This window comes from Amborella trichopoda, chromosome 2, assembly GCF_054954075.1.
Source record: "Amborella trichopoda isolate Santa Cruz 75 chromosome 2, AtrichopodaSantaCruz75HAP2 v2.0, whole genome shotgun sequence".
Taxonomy (NCBI): Eukaryota; Viridiplantae; Streptophyta; class Magnoliopsida; order Amborellales; family Amborellaceae; genus Amborella; species Amborella trichopoda.
The window spans coordinates 65,746,697-65,771,396 of record NC_142337.1 but is presented as its reverse complement, the minus strand read 5'-3'; the positions used below and the strand labels follow the sequence as shown (position 1 = coordinate 65,771,396).

At 32.2% G+C, this 24,700-nt stretch overlaps 1 protein-coding gene across 1 annotated transcript; it reads left to right on the top strand.

Moving 5' to 3' along the window:
- Window positions 1–14,818: 14,818 nt before the first annotated feature.
- Window positions 14,819–16,363, top strand: LOC148783438 (F-box only protein 8-like). Its single transcript, XM_088859816.1, has one exon. It carries the CDS (start codon window positions 14,927–14,929, stop codon window positions 16,202–16,204), a length of 1,278 nt encoding a protein of 425 aa, XP_088715942.1. The 5' UTR covers window positions 14,819–14,926; the 3' UTR covers window positions 16,205–16,363.
- The last annotated feature ends 8,337 nt before the right edge of the window (window positions 16,364–24,700 follow it).

Genomic DNA, 24,700 nt, shown 5'->3' with positions numbered 1-24,700 from the left:
TTTGAAGGAATTTAGGGCTTTGATGCTTCCATGAAACGGAAGGTTTTGAAGGAATTTAGGGCTTTGATGGGTATATTTGTCTCATGTGCATGCGTTTGGTCAATTTTGGGCTTTGATAGGTATATCAGTCTCTGGTGCGTGCGTTTGGTCACAGTGGGTATGTGAGGTTGTGGGATTTGAGAAAGAGTAAGAGTGATTTTAACTCTTTCTCTTGCTACCCCTCTCGCTCTCTCTCTACCCCCTCTCTCTCGCTCTCTCTCCACCCAACCTCTCTTTCTCTCTCTACCTGGGTCATTATATCCAAAACCTCCCACTCCTCACCAAACCAGGCTTGATCCATTCTCAAGCGCCCTCTCCAGTCTTCAAATCCTACAACCTCACCGAACTAGGCTCGAACCATCCCTAAACCACCTCTCCACTCCTCAAATCCCACAACCTCACGTATCCACTGTGCCCAAATGCACGGACCTAATATACCCATCAAGACCCCAAATTCCTTCAAAACCTTCAGCTTCATGGCCGCCATGGCCTTTACAGAGCTGCGCCTGATATACTCGTCAATGCCCCATATTCTTTGAAAAATGAATGATTGAGAGATAGAAAGAGGGAGAGGTCAGTGTTTCTTTGCTCCATCAGTACAGTCTCTTTGCTTAACAACCAATTTAGTTTTCATTAGAGAGATAGAGAGAGGGAGAGGTTAGAGAGAGAAACAAGTTAGAGAGAGAGAGAGAATTCAAGGAAAGAGGGAGAGTTTGTTCTTGGATTTTATACTTGTACTAAATTCAGAGAGACCATGTGTGGCACTGCTGGTCTAGTGATGCAATGCAAATAAAGAGAGGCATTTCCTCTCTTTCGTCTATTTTCCTTTCATATTTTTATTTCTCTCTTTAGAATTTCATTTCATTGAAGCCATCATCGAGATCATTGTTTTCGTAGAAAACCCATTTTTGGTTGCTGCCTATATGCTTTATTTGTATAGAAGTTTTTGTTGCGAGCATTCATTTTTGAAGGAGTTTGGGGCTTTGATGGATATATTAGGGGGAGCTCTGCAAAGGCCATGGCGACCATGAAACTAAAGTTTTTGAAGGAATTTAGGGCTTGGATGCTTCTTGAAGTTTTTGAAAGAATTTGGAGCTTTAATGGGTATATCAGTTTATGGTACGTGTGTTTGGTCAATTTGGGGCATTGATGGGTATATCAGTCTCTGGTAAGTGCATTTGGTCATAGTAGGTACGTGAGGTTGTGGGATTTGAAAAAGAGTAAGGGTAATTTTTACTCTTTGTCTTGCTACCCCTCTTGCTCTCTCTCTATACCCTCTTTCTCTAACTCTCTCTCCACCCACTATCTCTATCTCTCTTTCTCTCTACCTGGGTCATTATATCCGAAACCTCCCACTCCTCACCGAACCAGGCTCGAACCAGACAATATGTATTTTCCTTTCACACTTTGAATCTGTTAGAGAAATGGTACATATATATCTTGATCGGTCAGTTCTATCAGAGAACGGGTACAGATCCGTTTAGACCAACCGGTTCTAAGGGGGACATGGTCGTATCCCGAGATACTGTAAGTTTCGGAACGGTCAGGATGATTCTCGATTCGGATCTGGTGATTCCAATCCGGATCCCCAAATTTTCAATCACTAGGTATGTCACAACCTTTTTGGAAGAATCACATTATCTTTAGATAAGAACAATTCTTTCATGTGGGGTGGATCTCATTTGTACAATATGCAGTAGAGAGGTATAAAGCATCCATCTTAAAGATGGATGCAAATAGGTGGTTCATCTAAAACCAATTGTAACGAATGGTCCAAATATTTTCTTAATATAGTTATTATATTTAGTTTTTAAAATTTATTTATTTTTTATATTCATGATCTCCATGTTAAAAATTATATTTTCCCTAAAAATTAGGATCAAATTATATTTCAAAAATATATTTATTGCCAAGCCCACATTTGTACATGTACGGGCTTGGCCGCATACTAACATGTCCTTTAGATACTATTACATAGTTCCATTTTTTTTTATTTAAGAATTTCAATTTTGTCGCACATTTTTATATACATGACTTATGTTTATTATTTGTATATGTCCATGTGACTAATTTATACACTATTGTGGTTCTAAAGTTTTGAAGTCAATTGTTTGGTTGAAAGAAAAAAAAAAAATCTCTTCGGAAAAGTTTATAACTTTTTTAGGAGCCATTGATAAAAGAATCACGTAATTGTTAGATCAATGTTTGTAAAATCAAACCGAAACTGTTAACCGGACAATGGGACTGGAAGCAGTTTAACCGGCCAATTCAACCATTCTAATCTGCCAAGTTTTGGGCGGTAAAAAAAATCGTTCAAATTTTTTTAAAAAAATCTATTAAAATATGGAAAGCATATAAAGAATAATTAAAACGAAACTCATTCAAATGAATTTGAAAATTAATGGAAAAAATGGATTTTAAAGAATCGATTTGTGCTTAGGTTTATTTTTAAAAAATTTCGAAAAAGATGAGAAAATATAAAAATGAGTATTAATGACCAAAACAAATTTTAATCTTTACCATAATGTAAAGAATATTAAAAAATGTATTACAAATAAAATTCCTTATGTTTTAGATTATATATATATAGGGAAAAGATGGGATTAGTCCACTAGCTCATATGAACATATGAGCCCAACGGCCCAGATTGAATCTGGGCCGATCTAGCGATCACAAATGTCCGGCAGTACTTGAATTTTCTTTATTTTTCTACATATCCAAATCACTTGAAATGTTAGGTGTGTGTTCTTTTCATCAAGGCGCACCCAATAAAAATGCAAAACAAATTATCTGTGAAAAAAATGACCAAGATACCCCAGATATTTTTTAGGGGTATTTTGGTGAATTTATGTCACGTAAAATACTTTTTTGATATTTTTCGAAGATTCATCTATTTTTTATGAACATACACTTAAAATTTCTAGTGATTTGGGTTTGTAGAAAAAAAAAACTAAAATTCAAATACTATCGGACATCTGTGATGGTTAGATCGGCTTGGAATCAATCTAGGACATTAGGCTCATATATTCATATAAGCTAGTGGGCTAATCCGATCTTTTTCCACATATATATATATATATATATATATATATATTTATTTATTTATTTATTTATTTATTATTATGATTATTATTATTATTTTATTATTTTAGTTTTTTAAAATACCGAACGATTACCAAAACCCCCCGAAACCAGCTAGTTATGATCTAACCGAGCGGTTACTGGTTAGATTGCCTTGTTTTTCTAACATTATATTAGATAATTATATATTTTAAGACTTCCAAATTTGGTCAGGTATTTTTATAGGGAAATGTTTCTATGCTTCCCCTACAACATAGAAGTTCTATCCTCCCCCTACCATCTAGCCGTGCAATTTTGATCAAGAGAGCCACTCACCATTTAATCTTAAATCTGACGTCTCAAAATATTTTACTTTTAATTTTTTTTATTCAAATTGTATGAATATGAAATTTGGTATGTGTCATCTTCTCATTGGGACGCACCTATAAAAAATATTAAAAATAGTTTTTCGATAAAATATATTGATCAAAATACCCCTTGAAAAATTTTAGGGGTATTTTGGTCTGTTTATTTTATTGAAAATATTTTTTTTATATTTTTTCGCTAGTACGAGTTTAATAGAAAAATGGACGTCCAAAATTTGGTGTCAAAATAGTCTACAGAAAAGAAATTAAAAATAAAATAGTGTAGAGAGGTGACATTGTGATTGGGGCAGTCTTAGCTCTCCATTCAGAATGGATGGTTGGATAAAGGGGAGGATAGAACTTCTATGCTGTAGGAGAAGCATAAAAAGCTTGCCCATTTTTATATGTATAATTTATTATATGTATATTTCATATGTGGCTGAAAAAGTTCCACATATTTTTATCCATGTAATTAATTTGAGTTTAGAATTTATTATAAGATTTGTATTTTATGAATATGTAACATATTATGTTTCACATATTTTTATATACATATTTTTTTGGCTACTTCATAATTGAATTATTATGATTATTTTAATATCTATCATGTAGGCATATTCTTATAAAAAAATATAATCTTTTTTAAAATGATAACTCTAAATTAGAGGCGAATTCTAGATAGAGATACGTTATCTTTCTCGAGGTTTGCATTCCAAATTTTAAATTTTTAAAATATTATAGATATTTTTTAATATTTATCCAAAACATAACAATGGTCTACGTTCCAAAATTTAAATTCCTAAAATATGAGACCTCATAAATATTTTTAAATATTTATCCAAAACGAAAAACTTTTCTTTAAACTCCTTGAATTGGCAACTCCTAAAAAGGTGCAGTTTCCATGCGGACGCCTCTGTAGAGACTCGGTGCCTAATATCTCAAAATCTATTTTTATATCTAATTATAAAATTTTAAATTTAAAAAATGATTAAAATCAAGTAGATTTATAAACATCTGAAAATCTTGAAAATGGACGGTGTAGATAATATGTTGTAAAATACATTATTTATGAGACTTAAAATCTTTTTATTTTTCATAGTCATACATCTCCATGTCAAGATGATCAATCAAAGGGTTTTTCAACATTAAAACTATACTTTTCGATGGATTTTTGAGGTGGATTTTTGAGGGGCATCCGTAGTTCTACATTATAAAGTAGCATCCAAAAGAAAAAAAATCATTTGAGACATATAGATCATAGATATTTTTTAATATTTATCCAAAACAAAAAAAATTTCTTTAAAAATCCTAATGGAGTGTTTGTTTACGTTCCAAAATTTAAATTCCTAAAATATGGGACCTCATAGATATTTTTTAATATTTATCCAAAACGGAAAAAATTTCTTTAATAATCCTTGTAGAGTGTATTTTAGTCATAAACTCGTTAGGAATTGGCAATTCCTAAAAAAGTGAACTCTACATAATTATCTATATATGTCTCGATTGATTTTTTTTCTTTCTAAAAGTTAAATGTGACAAAATTATAATACTGTATAAACCATGAGGGTCCTTAGGAATTGGGAATTCCTAAAAAAGAGATATCTAGATAATTTTTTTTTCAAAAAATTATGTGATAAAATGGTTATATTGTACAAAATACAAACCAAAAGGGCAAATATGCTTACGATGTTTTTTAAATTCTATAATCACAAGAAAAGGTATCAATTTTTTGGGAAGATGATTATTTAAGTATATCTATTTGGTCATTATCCAAAATATAGACTGATAACAAGGAAAATTTAGATAGGGATCAGATTTATGAAAAAGAGAGACCGTTTTATATTTTCAAACCAATGAATTTAGCCTATTAACTCCCTTTCCAACCTGCGCTATATATATTTTAGTAATCGCCGATTCTATTTCCCTCTCTCTTACTTTTTTTTTTTTTTTCCTTTGCAAAACAGCAAAATCATTCAATCAAAGAAGACTGACATGACAATGAAGAATGAATTCTCCGTCTTTATATATGAAGATATTTGGGCCCGGATCCTGTCATCACTTCCAATCAAAATCTATTGGGCGGTTCAGGTGTCTGTAAAATATGGCATCAACTCCTCTGTTCTTCTTACTTCATCGGAGCCCAATGCCTTGCACCTCGCCCATCTGCACCCTTACTCATCGTTTCCGCAAGAACTGGTTTGTTCTCTTGCAACCTCTCTAGCATATTAAATGGGGCTCAAGTCTACAAGACCGAGGCGAAGTTTCTAAAGCGCTGGAGATATGATACTTTGGCGAGCAGTGAGGGCCTATTATGCTATTATCATACGAGGAAGAGAGGGGATCCCTTGAACTACTGTGTATGTAACCCCACAACACAAGATTATATTGTTATCCCCCCTCTCAATTCAGAACCATTAAATCATGCATTCCACTTTGACCCACTCAATCCAGAACCATTAAATCATGCATTCCACTTTGACCCACTCAATCAAAAATTTAAGAAACTTGTATTCTTCAATCAATCTTCAACCTCAAGTAACTATGGGATATTTAGCTCCTCAATGGGAAGCTGGAAACGGCTAGAGGGGGGGCATGCCCCTACTAATCGGTATTATATTGGGTCTCTCCCATGTGTAAAAGGCATAACTTATGGTATTGCTGACGATCGCAAAATAATAGCTTTTGATATGGATAGAGAGGAATCGGAAAGCATTCTTTTGCCTTCTAATCTACACGGTCAAGTTGAAGAACACAATGAAAATAACGATGAAGAAGAAGATGACGTTGAAGATGAACACAATGAAAATAACGATGAAGAAGAAGATGACAATGAAGACGAAGACGAAGACGAAGACGATGATGATTTCTATACTGCTAGATTATTGGGGTGGGGAGAGAAGCTTTGTGTGGCTTATAGATCACCTTTGAAAGGCAGGAAATCAAAAGGGGCAAAGCTAACAATATGCCGGTTGAGGCCCAACAAGGTTTGGAAGGAGGTGTCCACGCTAACCCTTTCCGAAGAGTTGGTGAAGGGATACATTAATATTATTATGGATCATCACTATCTCTTCATGACCAGCAGCAGCAGTATTGGCTCGTACACCACAAAATATGATTATGAACTATATTTTTATGATTTAAGGAGCCCTGACAAGGGGGTAAGGAAATTTAAAATTTTCAGGAAGTATCCCGAGGACGGTCGGTATACATCCAGTGCTCTTCTCTCCTTCAATGCTCTTCTCTCCTTGAAGCCGCTACTCTGTACTCCTAAAGTAGCAAGTTCTTAGGCCTTGTCCTCGAACTCCATTTAAGTGCATTGTATTGGAAACATGATGTTGGCTCTTATTAGTGACCTTTATAAATATGTTTTTAATTTTCTTAGCTCCTCCAAAGCATAGGAAGAGAGTGATGTAAGCCTTGGGTTAATTGTAAGAGCATGCGAAATAGCATGAAATTTACTATATATTTATTTTTTGCTTTATCAGATACTATTTCATGTTGAAATGCCTAGCTTTTTTCCCCCTCATGGTCCCCCTTCCACTATCACAATTTTGAGCCACCATGACTTGTACTCTTTGTTATCATCCCCTGCTCCATTCTCATGGTTGAACCATCACAACTGCGTAATATGACAAGTAACCTTGAGAAAAAAAATATGACAAGCAACCTTGAGAAAAAAACTTATCTGCCCCAAAAAAACACTCTTTAAAATATTTAGAAATTTAATATAACAACGATAAAAAAATATAAATAAAGATGAACCAATATATTAGAGAGAGCATCGTAGAGAAAACAAAACCATAACTTCCAATATAATATTTGGGGCTGTTATGTTATGAGGATGGTTATAACTTTTAAAACCCCAACATATTCCACGGTTTCTAAGGATAGTCCTAATTTGTCACAACTCACCTAACTGGCAAGACAATCCAATAGAAGACCCTGCCTCGACTCTATGGCAAAGAACTCTTGGACTCAATGCCCTACTATTGTTTTAGAACCAGAACTTATTTCGGTGTTATGAAAACCAGATCAGAGATCACTGCAATGAGAAATGAATTACTTGGACAGATTATTAATAGACCCTATAGCGATTTAAAACCATTCTTAGAAAAAGAGGCCGGTTAGAACCGAAACAGGCTGGTTAGCTCAGAACCGCTAGGGTTCTGAGTCTGGTTAAGGGTGGTTTTGGGGATCTCCTACCCTAGGGTACAACTCCAAAAACTTTCGAGAGCAAAACTGGCCGGTTAGAGATAGAACCAGTTTTTTTGGTCAAATTGGCTGGTTTTGCCACTAACCGAACCAGTTATATCTTGGTCAAACCGGCTTGTTTTGCCACTAACCGAACCTGGATAGAACGGGTCATATAGATAAATAACAGTATAGTTAAAATAAACACCCAGTATTTTCAATTGAAGCTGGTATTTGATCAAGAAGCTGGTATTTGATCAATTTCAATTGGCGTTTTTTATGCTTTATGGCTGTGAAACATTATTTATTGTCTTTAGAACAAGCAAATTCGAATCAAAGATTGAAAAATCAAGAGATTTTGTGGATTGAAATGACGGAATTTAATGCCTTTTGAAATTTCCGTCATTTCATCAATACCATCTTCAATAGCTAATGGTTTTTGCTGAAATTTGACGGTTTTTAACCCTAATAGAATCATATACCATATACCTCTTTTAATTTGTTCAAACAACAAAATATTGGGGGTTTGATTTTGGCCCGAAAAGCTGCTGCTCGAAGAACCTATGTTCAATACAAAGAAAAAAACAGATTTTGGATCGATTTTTTGGTCCTTTTTAAACAAAATTGATTTGTGTATTTTGATCATTAAAGCTTCATCTATCACATAAAGTATGTATGCTTATTTATTATATATTAACTATTTGTATATGAATTTTTTTTCTTGCTCAATTTCACATGTCTGAATTTTCCACGATTTTTCAATTAAATAAAAAATAACAAATAATTTGAATGGGTGATCGAAGCCTTTACAGTGCTTGTGTGCTGATTTGTTCAATTATCCGAACATTGAGAGCCGTTTCTTGCTTGAAATGTTGCTCGATTTTAGGAGTTTTTGAAAAATCGATTTTTCAAAGAAAAACTTATTTGCTTAATACAATGATTATTTTTTATGAATATGAGAAGTTTTTTTCTATTTTTTTTAATTATATAATATTTTTTATAAAATTATTTATTTTGATATAAATATATTGTTTTGAGTAATATGGCAAAATCTATATGTATCGCCTCTCTACCTTGTGACATCTTGTCTTTTACCTATAAGATTCTAGACGGACATGTAAAAGTTGGTGGATCAATTTCTTTTCTATTGTGGCTGATTAGCAGTATTTTGAAGTGTTGTAAAACTTGTAACTGGAGTACGTAAACATAAATGTGTACTTATAATTTTTTTTTTAGTAATAAGCATATGCCTACATTTGTAGTAAGGTGTTAATAAATTTTTGTTCAACTTGTTTCTCAGAAACAAAAGATTTATGTGGTTTTTTAAAAAAAATCTACTTGACCGATTGGTCTGATTAATCCTATTAGTTCGGTTCTAGCTCTAACCACTCCTGACACATGTCTGGTTAATCATTCCAGTTGGATTTTGCGAACGCTCTAACCAAATTATCCTAACTCATGCTTCATGCTATGTATATAACTTTTGAGAATTTTCAAGAGAAATGACCAAACTAACCTTGCCGATTCCAAGTATAACACTATAACCTGTTATTGCTCGACTTATGTATGGGCATCATCGGTCTTTGGGTGTGATTCTTAACACGTGAGCTGATCCAATTATATGGCCAACAAGCTGCTGCGTACAGCGAGCGAACTCGGCACCGCTTAAGGGTTTGGTAACACTCCAAGAAAGCAGTTTTTTTTTTTTTCTTGAGAATCTCGATGAAATTTGAAGCATGGAAATAGAAAGCTCGATGAAATTTGAAGCATGGCTCTCGAGGAAGTTGAGGACCAGTGCAGGAAAAATCGAGCGATTCACATTCTAGCATAAGCAACAGTCCGGTTTTGGTTTCGGTCGGTTATCGGTCAGGTATTTTAAAATATTTTAAAAAACTATAAAAAACTTAAAAAATAATATATTTTGTTTGTAATATATTTTTTAATGTTTTTTTTATCATTTTGACGAAGATTGAAAAATTTTTTTGGCTATTAATACTTATATTTATTTTTTTCCATCTTTTTTAGAAAATTTCAAAAATTCACTTGCTGTCACTAATAGATTTTTTAAAATCTATTTTTTATTAATTTTCAATTTTATTTGGATGTGCTTTGTTTAATCATGTTTTAAGTATACTTTTCATATTTTATTAGACCATTTTTATATTTTTTTATTTTTAAACATTTTTTTGACCGCTCAGGACTTGCCTGGTTAAACCGGTTGAACCGGTTCCGACCCTATATCTAGTTAACCATTCCAGTACGGTTTTTCTACATGGTTGAGAACCCTAGTTTGGTAATATGTATGTGAAAACTACTGTAGGAAAAATTGAGCAGTTGAAATCCTAACCACTCGGTTAGAAAATAAATTTGTGGTTATCGTATTCCTCAAATAACAAAAAAATGGATTTGCCTTAGGAAAGCAATTAATATGAACCATGCAAACTAAAGCTAGACAAATGATAGGGATTTGCGAAGGAAAACCTAAAATACCACCTTCCTCACCAAATAAATTTGTGGTTATCGTATTCCTCAAATAACAAAAAAAGGGATTTGCCTTAGGAAAGCAATTAATATGAACCATGCAAACTAAAGCTAGACAAATTATAGAGCATTTGTGAAGGAAAACCTAAAATACCACCTTCCTCACCAAATAAACTAGTTATATGTATACAATGACACCATTTATCTTTGGAAAAGTATACGAACAAAAAAATTTAGAAAAATATTTTACATATTTCTAATTCCCCATCTTATTTCACGGTAAACCTTCTTTCTATTTTTCTTTCAAGCGGCACAAAAAAACCTTCGAGTATTTCATCGTACCCCTCATCTCTTCTCTCCCACGTTTATTTACTTTTAGCCATAAAAACTAGCTCCAACAAATTATTTTATTCCATCTCAATCCAAAAGCCTTTTTAACCCTATTTTGGCCTTTTTAAAAAAGCTTTTAGATTGAAATGAAATAAAATAATTTGTTAGGGCTAGTTTTGTGCCCAAAGGTGAATAAACGCATAAGAGAAGAAATGAAGGGGTATGGTGAAATACTTAAGATTTTTTTAGGCTGCTTGAAAGAAAAATAGAATGAAGGTCTACTATGAAATACGATGGGAAATTAGAGGTCTGTACGAAATTTTCCCTAAAATTTTTGTTGTTCAAGTTCTTTTTATGCTAAATTTTTATCATCGATAGGAGAAGGCTGCATATCATGGATATGAGATATACTATTGAAATTTTGGCAACTTTTGCATTACTACTTATTCACCATGGAGTTGGTGGAAGAGTGACCTTTCAAGAACATGAGAAATATATGAAGATTTTAAATAAACATGCTGTCAAAACCATTCAGGTTGCTTTGTACTTATAGCGTTTTCTTTTCAAATAAGTTTTAGATAGGTTCTTTCTTTCCTTTTTTCTTTTTTCATTTTTTTTAAAAAAAAATGTTTTTGGATATTTGATAGTGGGTATTTAGGCCTTTGATGTTACAGAGTGAGCATGGAGATGTGATTGATTGTGTTGTTATATATAAATAACCTGTTTTTTATCATCCTCTCTTGGGGAACCATATTTATCTTCTGATCTAGTCTTCATTCTTAACCCATTCCCTTGTATTTTTTTGTGGGTAAGTTGGTGGGGGAGATGGCCCCCACTCGAATTTTTCATGATAGAAAAAGAAGCACAAATTATTTTACACTCGTATAATAAGGCAGTTGCGCGAAGTCACGAAGCAATAGGAGAGCAAGAAAGTCTGGCAGTCGACAATGCCAAATTGTTGCACTTACATAAGCTGTTACCGTCTTAGCAAGAGCATCAGTAGTGAAGAGTTTCTATGAAGATACTCCGTATCCATTAATCGTATGAATATACAGACTTGTCTTCTATAGACAGATTATATATAATTAGAATAGAAATAAATCACATATTCCTATACTTTACCTAGACTTACAATAAAATACAATATATTGTACCTACCCTTCTTATATATACTGATTACAATATACACATTCCCAAATATAGATTATTATATACGCCTTCTATATTAACCTGATAGACAATATATACTTTCCTTTCATACTCCGAATCTGTTAGAGAAATGATACAGATTTGTCTAGATCAACCGGTTCTGTCAAAGAACCGGTACAGATCCGTTTAAACGAGCCGGTTCCAAGGGGGACATGGCCGGATCCCAAGATACTACAAGTTTTGGAGTGATCAAGACGATTCTTGGTTCGAATCGGGTGATTCCGATCCAAATTGCCAAATTTTCAAACACTGGGTATGTCACAACCTCTTCGGAAGAATCACATTACCTTTAGATAAGAACAATTCTTTCATGCGAGGTGGATCTCATTTGTACAATATGCAGTCCAGAGGTATAAAGCATCCATATTAAAGATGGATGCAAATAAGTGGTCCATCTAAAATCAATTGTAATTAACGGTCCAAATGTTTTTTTAATATAATTATTATTTTTAGTTTTTCAAATTTATTTATTTATTCATTTTCATGATCTCCATGTTAAAGATTATATTTTCTAAAAAAAATTAGAATAAAATTATATTTTAAAAATATATTTATTGCCAAGCCCGCATTTGTACATGTACAAACTTGGCCGCATATTAACCACGTCCTTTAGATAACATTGCAGAGTTCCATTTTTTTTATTTAAGAATTTCAATTTTGTCACATATTTTTATATACATAACTTATGTTTATTATTTGTATATGCCCATGTGTCTGCTAAATTAATGTTTATTTTTATTGATTTTTGTGCCTTTGCAAATTATCTAGAACTAATTTTTATAATTTTAAATACTAAAAATTCCATTCCAATTTTTACGTACTAAAAATTCCATTCCAATTTTTACGTACTAAAAATTCCATTCCAATTTTTACGTAGTAAAATTTCAAGAACTGTCATCATTAATTTATCTTTGTAAGTATGGACTTTAATTTCTTTTAAAAATTACGAGTTTGTTTTCATTCTTCTTAAAATTATTGGATGTCAAATATTGTAATGAAACAAATGTTATTGGATCGAGAATTGCATACAAATTTTGTAACATATAAATATTATGTCCAACAAAATATTGGGACTAATTGATACACTATTGTGGTTCTAAAGTTTTGAAGGTAATTGCATTGTCTTGGCTGAAAAAAAAAAAAAATCTCATCAAAAAAGTTTATAATTTTTTGTAGGAGCCATTGATAAAAGAATCACGTAAATGTTAGATCAGTGTTTGCAAAATCGAACCGGAATGGTTAATCGGATATTCGGGCCGAAAGCAGTTTAACAGGCCAATTCAACTCCAGCCAAGTCCTGGGCGGTAAATAAATTGTTGAAATTTTTTTTAAAAAAAAACTACTAAAATATGAAAAGGATATAAAGAATAATTAAAACAAAACACACTCAAATGAAATTAAAAATTAATGAAAAAAATGGATTTTTAAGAATCGATTTATGCCTAAAGGTATTTTTAAAATTTCTCGAAAAAGATGAGAAAATATAAAAAGGAGTATTAATGAAAACAATTTTTAATCTTTACCATAATGTAAAAAATATTAAAAAATGTATTACAAACCAAATTATGTATTTTTGGGATTATAAATAAATATATATATATATATATATATATTTAAATTTTACTTTTTAAAATGCCAGCCGATCACCAAAACCGCCCAGAGCCAACCGGTTCCGATGTAACCGGTTTTTCTAACATTGTGTTAGATAATTATATAGAGTTCCAAATTTTTAAGACTTCCAAATTTTGTCAGGTATTTTTATACATAATTTATTATATGTATATTTCACATGTGGCTAAAAAAGTTCCTCATATTTTTATCCATGTAATTAATTTCAATTTAGAATTTATTATAAGATATGTATTATATGAATATGTAACATATTATGTTTCACATATTTTTATATACGTATTTTTTGGATACTTCATAATTGAATTATTATGATTATTTTAATATCTATCATATAGGCATATTCTTATAAAAAAAATATAATCTTTCTAAAAATGATAACTCTAAATAGAAGGCGAATTCTAGATAGAGATACGTGAAATTTCTCGAGGTTTGCATTCCAAAATTTAAATTCTTAAAATATCATAGATATTTTTTAATATTTATCCAAAACAGAAAAACTTTCTTTAATGGGTGTGGTTTCCATAAGGTTGCAACATTAAACAATCCAATTAAAGTGCACCTTCAAATTTTATCATAATATATAATTTTGAAGTAAAATAGTATTAGGATTATCTCAAAATCTATTTTTAGATCTGATTATAAAATTTTAAATTTAAAAAATGGTTAAAATCAAGTAGATCTAGAAACATATGAAAATTTTGAAAATGGACAGTGTAGATAATATGTTGTAAGATGTACTATTTTTTAGACCCAGAATCTTTTTATTTTTCGTAGTCATACATCTCGATGTCGAGATGATCAATCGCAGGGTTTTTCAACATTAAAAAAACCTTTTTCGATGGATTTTTTAGGTGCACCTGTAGTTCTACATTTTAAGATTGCAACCTTATATAAACTTTCCCTTCTTTAATAATCCTAGGAGAGTGTATATCTACGTTTCAAAATTTAAATTCCTAAAATATGGGACCTCATAGATATTTTTTAATATTTATCCAAAACGGAAAATTTTTCTTTAATAATCCTCGTAGAGTGTATATCTACTTGATATGGTTAGTCATAAACTCCTTAGGAATTGGCAATTCCGAAAAAAGTGAACTCTACATAATTATCTAGATATGTCTAATTGATTTTTTTTAAAAAAAAGTTATATGTGAAAAAATTATAATACTGTACAAATCATGAGGGTCGGAATTGGGAATTCCTAAAAAAGAGATTTCTAGATAATTAACTGTATATGTCTGAAGTGATTTTTTTTTTATTCAAATATGTGATAAAATTGCTATATTGCAACCAAAAGGGCAAATATTCTTAGGATGTTTTTAAAATTCTATAATCACAAGAAAAGGCATCATCATTTTTTTTAGAAAGATAATTATTTAAGAAGATGTGTTTGGTTATTATCCAAAATATAGAACGAAAGTTTAGATAGGGATCATATCCTTTCCAACCTCTATATATACGTTAGTGATCAATTATTTTACAACACCGATGCTATTTCTCTCTCTCTTACTTGTTCTTAAAATCGTTCTTTTGTTCGTTTTTCCTTCACCAAAAGGATCCTTTTTCCTTTGTCAGACAGAAAAGAACACCGATTCTCGTTCCTTTTTCCTTTGCCGAACATGACAATGAAGAATGAAATCTCTTTCTCTATATGTGAAGATATTTGGGTCCGGATTATGTTATCACTCCCCATCAAATCCATTGGGCGGTTCAGGTGTGCCTGTAAATTATGGCATGAACTCCTCTCTTCTTCTAATTTCATCAGACGGCAATGCCTTGAACCTCCCCCATCTGTGCCCATATTCATGGCTTCCGCAAGCAGTGGTTTCTTCTTTTTCAACCTCTCTAGCATATTAAATGGGGTTCAAGTCTACAAGACCGAGGCAAAGTTTTTAGAACGCGGGAGATATGGTACATTGGTTGATACAGTGAGCAGTGAGGGCCTATTATGCTATTATCATTCGAGGAAGAGAGGAGATCCCTTGAACTTCTATGTATGTAACCCCATAACACAAGATTATATTGTTATCCCCCCTCTCCATTCAGAACCATCTAGTCATGCATTCCACTTTGACCCACTCAATCAAATATTTAAGATACTTGTGTTCTCAGATCAAAATTGGATGGGTGGATTTCCAACCTATTGGATATTTAGCTCCTCGATCGGAAGCTGGAAACGGCTAGAGGGGAGCCATGCCCCTACCAATCGGTATTACACTGCCCCTATTAATTGCTATTATAGTTTGCCTCTCTTATGCGTAAAAGGTACATCTTATGGTATTACTGATGATCGCAAGATAATAGCTTTTGATATGGAGAGAGAGGAATGGGAAAGCATTAATTTGCCTTCTAAGCTACAAGCTAAAGTTGAAGAACACAGAGAAAATAACGATGATGATATGGAGCGAGAGGAATGGGAAAGCATTAATTTGCCTTCTAATCTACAAGCTAAAGTCGAAGAACACAGAGAAAATAACGATGAAAACGAAGACGACGATGATTTCTATACTGCTAGATTGTTGAGGAGGGGAGAGAAGCTTTGTGTGGCTTATAGATCACCTTTGAAAGGTAGCAGCAAAGGGGCAAAGCTAACAATATGCGAGTTGAGGTCCAACAAGGTTTGGAAAGAGGTGACCACGCTAACGTTGGTGGATGGATACGGTGATATTATTATGGATCATCACTATCTCTTCATGACCACCTGCAGCTGCAGTATTGGCTCGTACACCACAAAATATGATTACGATGAACTATATTTTTATGATTTAAGGAGCCCTGACAAGAGGGTAAGGAAATTTAAAATTTTTAGGAAGGATCCCACGGATGGTTTGTATACATCCAGTGCTTTTCTCTCCTTCAAGCCGATGCTTTGTGCTCCTAAAGTAGCAAGTTCTTAGGCCTTGTTCAAGGTAATATCTTGAACTCCATTTAAGTGCATTGTATTCGAAACACGATGTTGGTTCTTTTTAGTGACCTTTATAAACATGTTCTTAATCTTCTTAGCTCCTCCAAAGCACAGGAAGAGAGAGATGTAAATCTTGGGTTAATTGTAATAGCATGCCAAATAGCATGAAATTTAATATATTTTTTTTTGCTTTATCAGATACCATTTCATGTTGAATTGCCCAGCTTTTTTTTTCCCTCATGGTCCGCTTCCATTGTCACAATTTTGAGCCACCATGACTTGTACTCTTTGTTATCATCCCCTGTTTCCACCCCTGCTCGCTCCATTCTCATGGTTGAAGCACCACAACTGAGTAATACGACAAGTAACCTTAAGAAAAAAAAGTTATTTGCCCCAAAAAACACTCTTCAGAATATTTAGAAATTTAATATAACAATTGATCAGGATAAAAAGATAAAAATAAAGATGAACCAATATATTAGAGAGGGCACCATACAGAAAATAAAACCATAACTTCCAATATAATATTTGGGGTTGTTATGTTATGAGGATGGTTATAACTATTAAAACCCCAAACATATTCTATGGATAGTTCTAATTTGTTACAACTTACCTAACTGGCAAGACAATCCAATAGACCATAAAGTAGAGCCTGCGCAACGTCGACTCTATGGCAAAGAACTCTTGGACTCAATGCCCTATTACTGTTTTAGAACCACAACTTATTTCGGTGTTATGAAAACCAGAACAGAGATCAATGCAATGAGGAATGAATTACTTCGACAGATTATTGATAGACCTATCCTTTCACGGTGTGGTGTAACTAGTCCTTTAAGACCATTGTTAGAAAAACCGGCCGGTTAACTCGGAACCGCTAGGGTTCCGAGTCTGGTTAGGGGTAGTTTTGGGTATCTCCTAGCCTAAGGTACAACCCCATAAAATTTCAGGCACAAAATCAACCGGTTAGGGGTTGAACCAGCCGTGTTTTTTGTCAAATCAGCTAGTATTGCTCTTAACATGACCCGTTAGTGGATATAACGGGTTTTATAGATAAATAACAGTATAGTTAAAATAACACCCCTTATTTTCAATTTGAACCGTTATTTGATGCAGAATTCACATATGGATTTTTTCTAGTTTTTTTTTTATTCTTTTTCCTACCATCCATTTTTTTGCTGTTTTTCATGCCTTATGGCTGTAAAACACTATTTATTGTCTTTAGAACAAGCAAATTCGAATCAAAGATTGAAAAATCAAAAGATTTTGTGGATTGATACAGCATGAATTTCATGCCTTTTGAAATTTCTACCGTTTCATCAATACCATCTTCAATAGCCAATGGTTTTTGCTGAAATTTCAGTGTTTTTAGCCCTAATAGAATGATCTACCATATACCTCTTTTAATTTGTTCAAAACACAAAATATTGGGGGTTGATTTTGGCCGACTGCCTGAAGAACCTATGTTCGATACAAAAAAAATAGATTTTCGATCGATTTTTTGGTCTTTTTTCAACAAATTGATTTTTGTATTTTGATCATTAAGGCTTCATCTATCACATAAAATAGGTGTGCTTATTTATTATAGATTAAATATTTTTATATGAATTTTTTTCTTACACGATTTTCAATAAAATAAAAAATATTGAATATTTTTTTTATGAATTTTGGTGCATTTGAATGGATGATCGAAGCCTTTAAAGTGCTAGTGTGCTGATTTGTTCGATTAGTCGTTTCTTGCTTGAAATGTTGCTCGATTCTAGGAGTTTTTGAGAAATCAAATTTTCAAAAAAAATTTTATTTTGCTTAATATAATGATTATTTTTTATGAATATGGGAAGTGTTTTTCTATTTTTTTTAATAAAAAATATTTTTTATAAAACTATTTATTTTGATATAAATATATTGTTTTGAGTAATATGGCAAAACCTATATGTATCACATAGAAAATTCTAGATGATGGACATGTAAAAGTTGGTGGATCAATTTCTTTTCCATTGTGTCTAATTATGACTAGTAGTATTTTGAAGTATTGTAAAACTTGAAATTGGAGCGCGTAAACATAAATGTATGCTTATATTTTTTTTACTAATAAGCATCTGCCTACATTTGTAGTAAGTTATGATAAAATTATTGTCATACTTCATTCTAGAAAACAAAAGGATTTATGTAGCCTGCTTGGAATCATGTACAGGATCATAGTAATCAAATATTAATTCATGCAAGAAGTTGTTTCAATTATTTTTTTTGTAAAATAAATGTTTGTAATGAGATAGTATACACCTAATTTAGTTTTTTTCTATTTTTATTATTTTTTAAATTTTTTAGGGTTTTTTTTTTTTAAAAAAAATCTGTTTGACCGGTTAGTAACTACGGCCCAAATCATCCTAGTTCAGAATTTCCACGAAAAATGACCAAACTAACCTTGCCGAAGCTAAGTATAACCCGTGAGTGCTCGACTTATGTATGGGCATCATCTGTCTTTGGGTGTGATTCTTAACACGTGAGCAGCTCCTGTTCTGTGGCGAAACAAGAAGCCTTTGCGTAAAGCTGGCGAAGTCGGCACCACTTAAGGGTATGCTTGTCAACACTCCACGAAAGATATTTTTTCTTCTTTTTTTTAAGAATCTCGGTGAAATTTGAAGCATAAAAAAAAGCTGAAAATAGAAAGCTCTCGAGGAAGTTGAGAACCAATGTTAGAAAAATTGGACGGTTCAATTTCAAACGTAGGGGCGGTTTTGGTTTTGGTGAACTGGTCCGGTATTTTAAATATTTTTAAAAAATTATATAAAACTTAAAAATAAGATATTTTGTTTGTAATGTATTTTTTAATGTTTTTCATTATTTTGATATAGATTAAAAATTATTTTGGCCATTAATTTTAATTTTAATTTTTTCTCATATTGTTTGAAAAATATCAAAAATTCTCTTGGTGTCACAAATGGATTTGTTAAAATCTATTTTTCATTAATTTTCAATTTTTTTTTGATGTGCTTTTTTAATCATGTTTTAAGTATACTTTTCATATTTTATTATATTTTTTTGTATTTTTTTATTTTTAAATTTTTTTTTACCACTGGGGACTTGCCCGGTTACACCTCTTCTGGCCCTATGTCGAGTTAACCGTTCCTCTACAATTTTTCTACATGATTGAGAACCCTTGTTTGGTAATATGTATGTGAAAACTAGTGTAGGAAAAATCAGGTAGTTCAAGTCCTAACCGCTTAGTTAGATCAGAACCAGTCACTCGTTTCGGCAGGTTTTGCTAAGCTACGGGGTATTTTAATGCCTTTCATCAGTTTGGCAATGATAGGAAATTGTTTTGGCCATTAATACTTATTTTTATATTTTTCCATCTTTTTTAAAAAAAATTTAAAATACCCTTGAGCACAAATCGATTCTTTGAAATCCATTTTTCTATTAAATTTCAACTTCATTTGAATGTGCTTTGTTTAATCAAGAATCGTTTCCGACCTCATGTTTAGTTAACCATTCCGGATCGATTTTCCTAAACTAGTCAAAACCAAAAAAAAGAAGTTTAGATTAAAGATTGGATAAAGAGAGATTGAGAAGGAAAAGAGATTATGAGGTTAGATAAATAGAAGGGGGCCGAGGGGAATCTAACATTTCCCTATTTTTTTCAAAAAAATCGACAAATACATCACAAGAGATACGTTCTAGTTTTCCCAAAAATAGAGAAAGACGTGGAAATATGGAGAAATATGGGACTTCACATTTCTATGCTTGTCTCTGTTGCGAAACTGGAGAAAATTTGGTAATTGAAGAAACATGTGATTTTCTCGAGTTTTCTCAATTACCAAATAGAACCTAATATATTCTTCTCAATGGAAAAGATTTTTATTTTTTATTATTTCTATATTTATGTTGGAAACATTTTATATTTATGTTGGAAAAGTTTTATAAAGTTGCGACTTTACTCGTAGATTATAGGCTGCAGTATCTACATTATTCATTTTTATTTAAACGTTATAGATTTGGTATTATCGTAAAAGACATATCATTTTTTAAAATTGTTTTAAAAGACCTACTAAATTGATATCGTTCAAGTAAAATAAACAGAATGGAATACCACAATATTACTTTTTATATTTATAGCATCGTAAGGTGTCGATATTAATCAATCCAAATAAATCAGTTTTAAATTTTATTAGAAGGTAGTGCCGAAATTTTTTTAGATGCCTGAAAATTTATTTTTATCTCTAATTATAATTATGAAATTTAAAGATAAAAAATTAATGTGAGTTGTGCAATCTATAAAGACTTGAAAATCTTATTAATAGTCTAGAATATATGTTACAATATGCATTACTTTTGGGACTTAAATTTTTTTGTTATTCATATTCATAGAGATCGAGCTTATTAATTGAAAAAAAAAATTATCATTAGAACAATATTTTCTTATGGGTTTTTTCACTTCAACCTTATAAAGTTTTTATATAGCTTTTTCCTTTATGTTACCGTGGGACAATAACGAGGGTGTAAATTTTTAATCTTTTTATGCAACCATTTTCCATTCTAACCTTTTAAAAACCTCCAATTAAATTATCATTAAGTCTAATTTTTTTTTGGATTGTGTCTTTTCTCATATTTCATTCTCAATTTCTATATTTTAGCACATTCAATAAGTCGATCATTATCTCTATTTCCAAACAATTCTTATATTTTCCCTCCAAAGTAAAGGGAAAATATGACACTCTCAGCTAATTTGTTTCCTAGAATTAGGGTTGTTAACGTGGGAAAAAGTTTATATAAGGTTGCAACCTTATCATGTAGAGCAACGATGCACGTCAAAAATCCATTGGAAAATGTAGTTTTAATGTTGAAAAACCCTTTGATTGATCATCTCGACATCGAGATATATGACCATTAAAAATAAAAAGATTTTAAGTATCAGAAATAGTGCATTTTACAACATATTATCTACACCGTCCATTTTCAAGATTTTCATATGTTTATAGATCTACTTAATTTGAACCATTTTTTAAATTTAAAATTTTATAATTAGATATAAAATAGATTTTGAGATCATCCTAAGAACATTTTATATCAAAATTTTATACCATGATAAAATTTGAAGGCGCACCTTATCTCTACAGCTACGGATGTATCCATATGCCAACCACACCCATTAACGTGTGGTGGTTTGGGGCGGGCTAGCCCTAGCACTGAAAGAATGAAAGGGATGACCGAGGCCAGAAATTTTGTTTTATGCCCAAACTCTGGGCATAAAACAAAATTTTATGACCATAAATTTTGTTCCATGACAATGAGGCTCGAGTTAGACAGAAAAAAAAATGAGTTCGATTAGGCAAGCCCCTATATAAATATGGCAAAATGTATTTAAAGCTCAGAATTTATTTTAAACTATGCAAATCAATAAAGACTTGAAAATCTTAATAATAGACCGTCTAGAAGACATCTTAAAAGATGCCTTACTTTTAGGACTTAAAATTTCTTTTTTTTTCTTTTTTATGTGCATACACATCCAGGTTGAGATTATCAATTGTAGAATTTATTTTCTTTAGACCAATATTTTTTATGCATTTTTGAGATACGTCTCACTTCTACAATATAAAGTTGATGTCTTATATAAAGTTTTTCCTTTATATTACATGGGTGTAAACGAAGGTGTCAATTTTGAAACTTTTTATGCGACCATTTTCCATTCTAACCTTTTAAAAACTTCCTATTAAATTATACAGAAGTTTAAAATTCGTAGATGCTCAATCTCTTTATTTTAACACATTCAATAAATCTATCAGTATTTATAATTCCAAGCAATGCTTATATTTTCTCTCAAAATTAAAGGGAAATTGTGAGACTTTCAGCTGATTTGTTTCTAGGGGAGCGCAGACGCCACAAATTTTGTTTGCCTAGGTCGAATGCATGACAATGAGGTTCCAGCCGAGCCCATAAAACAAAAACAAAACAAAAAAAAAATTACGTAAATATCCGTTATGGTTTCTGTTATTATTAAAATATCAAATAGTTTCTGTTATTACTGGAATGTATGTTCTTTTCACTTCATAACGGTAATTTTAAAAAAGATGTTTTTACCTTTTTTCGGTTTTTTAACAACCGAAATGGCTGGAATTTATGTTGTTCAAGAACCGAAAATTAAAACATTTTGGTTTTTGAATAGCCGATAATTTTCCCATAAAAAAACAAAACATATGAGCATAAAGGAGCATTTTTCTTGATATTTTAGGGTTATAAAAAATTTGTGTCTCCCAATTCATTATCCTACGAACTTTTCTGTCCCCCAATACAGTTTCCCACAAAGTTGAAGAGATTGGCTATCTTTGTGGTCGTAATTGGTGCCTTTTTTACTATTGCCTTATACTGTTGATTAATTTTATCACAATTAATATAATGTTATATTTTTGTATTATTATTTGTTGTGTATTGTTGCAGTTGATTTTTTTTTGGTAAATATTGTTGAAGTTATTTATTTGTATAATTATTTACTATTCGTATTAATTGTTATATGTCATTTTTTATGTACTTGTACTCCCGAGTCGCATAAAGAGAGAGCCCGTAACAACTTGGTCCTGCCGGTACCCAAGACACCACTAAACCATGGAAACACTGCAAAATAAGCTTAAAAATAGGCAACCTTAGAAAAAGAGCTATAATGGCTTTGAAAAACATGAAAATGGTAGTTTGGGATGCCCGAAAGACACTTGCAAAGTTTCGTCGCATTCTTATAAGGTTTAACACGATCAGAGCAAAATTCGGCTCTCAATATCAGTTCCTATAATGCTAAAAAGAGACTTTATAACTACAGCCTTATGCTAGGAGCTTCAAAACAATACTAGACTACTACCATTGTATTCAGAACGTCCTAAAACCCTCAATGACCAAATTTGAGCTCAATCAGACCTTTCATGAATGTTCTAAGCTCAAATTACCACAAAAAGGTAAGTTTTACACTATTATAGTGCGCCCTCACCAAACCAGTTTTCAATTTTATGAATGTGCTTTAACATCTCGAGATGATCTTCAAGCGCCTATAAGTCTCTCGTTTGGAATCGGAGCAAGCTCAAATTGGGACACAAGCTAGTTCTCGATGACCTGGTCATTTTGATATATGGCATGAGTCATGACGTGACCCAGAACCAAAGCTTTTCTAGAAGGAAAATGAACTTGAAACCATGAAAATTAGAGTTTTTTTAAAAAAGACATATCAAGCTTTGTGAAGCGACAACCTGAGATCCATGTATTGGATCATCGCAAAATCGGATCCGATGCGACCATGCCATGAAGGGCTACAAACTGGTACAAGCTTTGGTACTCAATTGAAGGTCGGTTACTGTAAATTCCTAGGTTAAAGATGGCAAGGTTTTCTTGTTCATCGAAATCCCTTTTTCGGGTGACTTGAAGATTTCAAAAATACTTCATAGTTTTGCTTCTATTTATGTTTGAGCTATTTTTGGAGACAATTTACCCCCAAAAGAAAAAGAAACGAAAATCTCTCTCTAGATTTCATTTTAAATTTGTAATTTCAATTTTTTTTTTAAAAAAGTAATTTGTATTTTTCTCAATAATTTTTACATTTTTCTACTTTTTACAAAACCCTTTAGAGTTAATTTGTTGTTTTTCCCTTTGTAAATTTAATCGATAGATTACCCAAGTAATCAGAAATTTAGATTAAAAAAAAATAAAAAATAAAATGATGAGAACAACTATTGGGCAGGGTCAAAAGTCGGGTCAGGCCCGAAAAACTAATTTAACATTCACAGGGGCGGGTATGGGTATGGGTGTGGGTATGGGTATGGGTATGGGTACGGATCCCAGATCACATCCATATTCTACGGGTACGGATACTGGTATATTGGACCTGTTTGGGTCTAGGGTCCGAGTACATGTATCATGTTTCGGGTTTAGACGCATTGCCACCCCTCGTAACAATCAACCACCCATATGGCTGCCGAATCTGACACCAACACGATGGCTCCATGTTGGACCTTGGATACAGACGGTTTCCAGCTGCCTGTCTCAAACATGGGCTTGGGGACAATTTTTTAACCATTTGGCTTGGCGTAGTGCTTTAATCTCTTTTTAATGAATTTTCTAATAAATTGTTTTTTATTTATTTAATGGGTCAATTTTATATTTGGAGTAATTGAAGGCTATTTAATAAATGATTAAGAGGCTACTTGTGCTGGAGGGTTTTATAACCAAAGTTTTATGCAAATTAGGAAGGTTTCCTCAGTGGTTAAGCCTAATTAGGAAGCTTCTTATCCTAATTTGTAAGGTTTTCCTAATGGTTTACTGATTATGAAGGTTTAGGGTGGTTAAGTAGGTTGAAGGTTAATAAATTATGGTTTTTTAATGATGGGGCTTTTATGGCATTTTAAGCATGTTGGTTATATGGTGTATGAAGCATAAAAATGCATGTAGTATGGACTATTTAGCCTGGTATGGTTGCTAGTGTAGTTTAAGGGAGAACTAGGCTATTTCGTTAGGC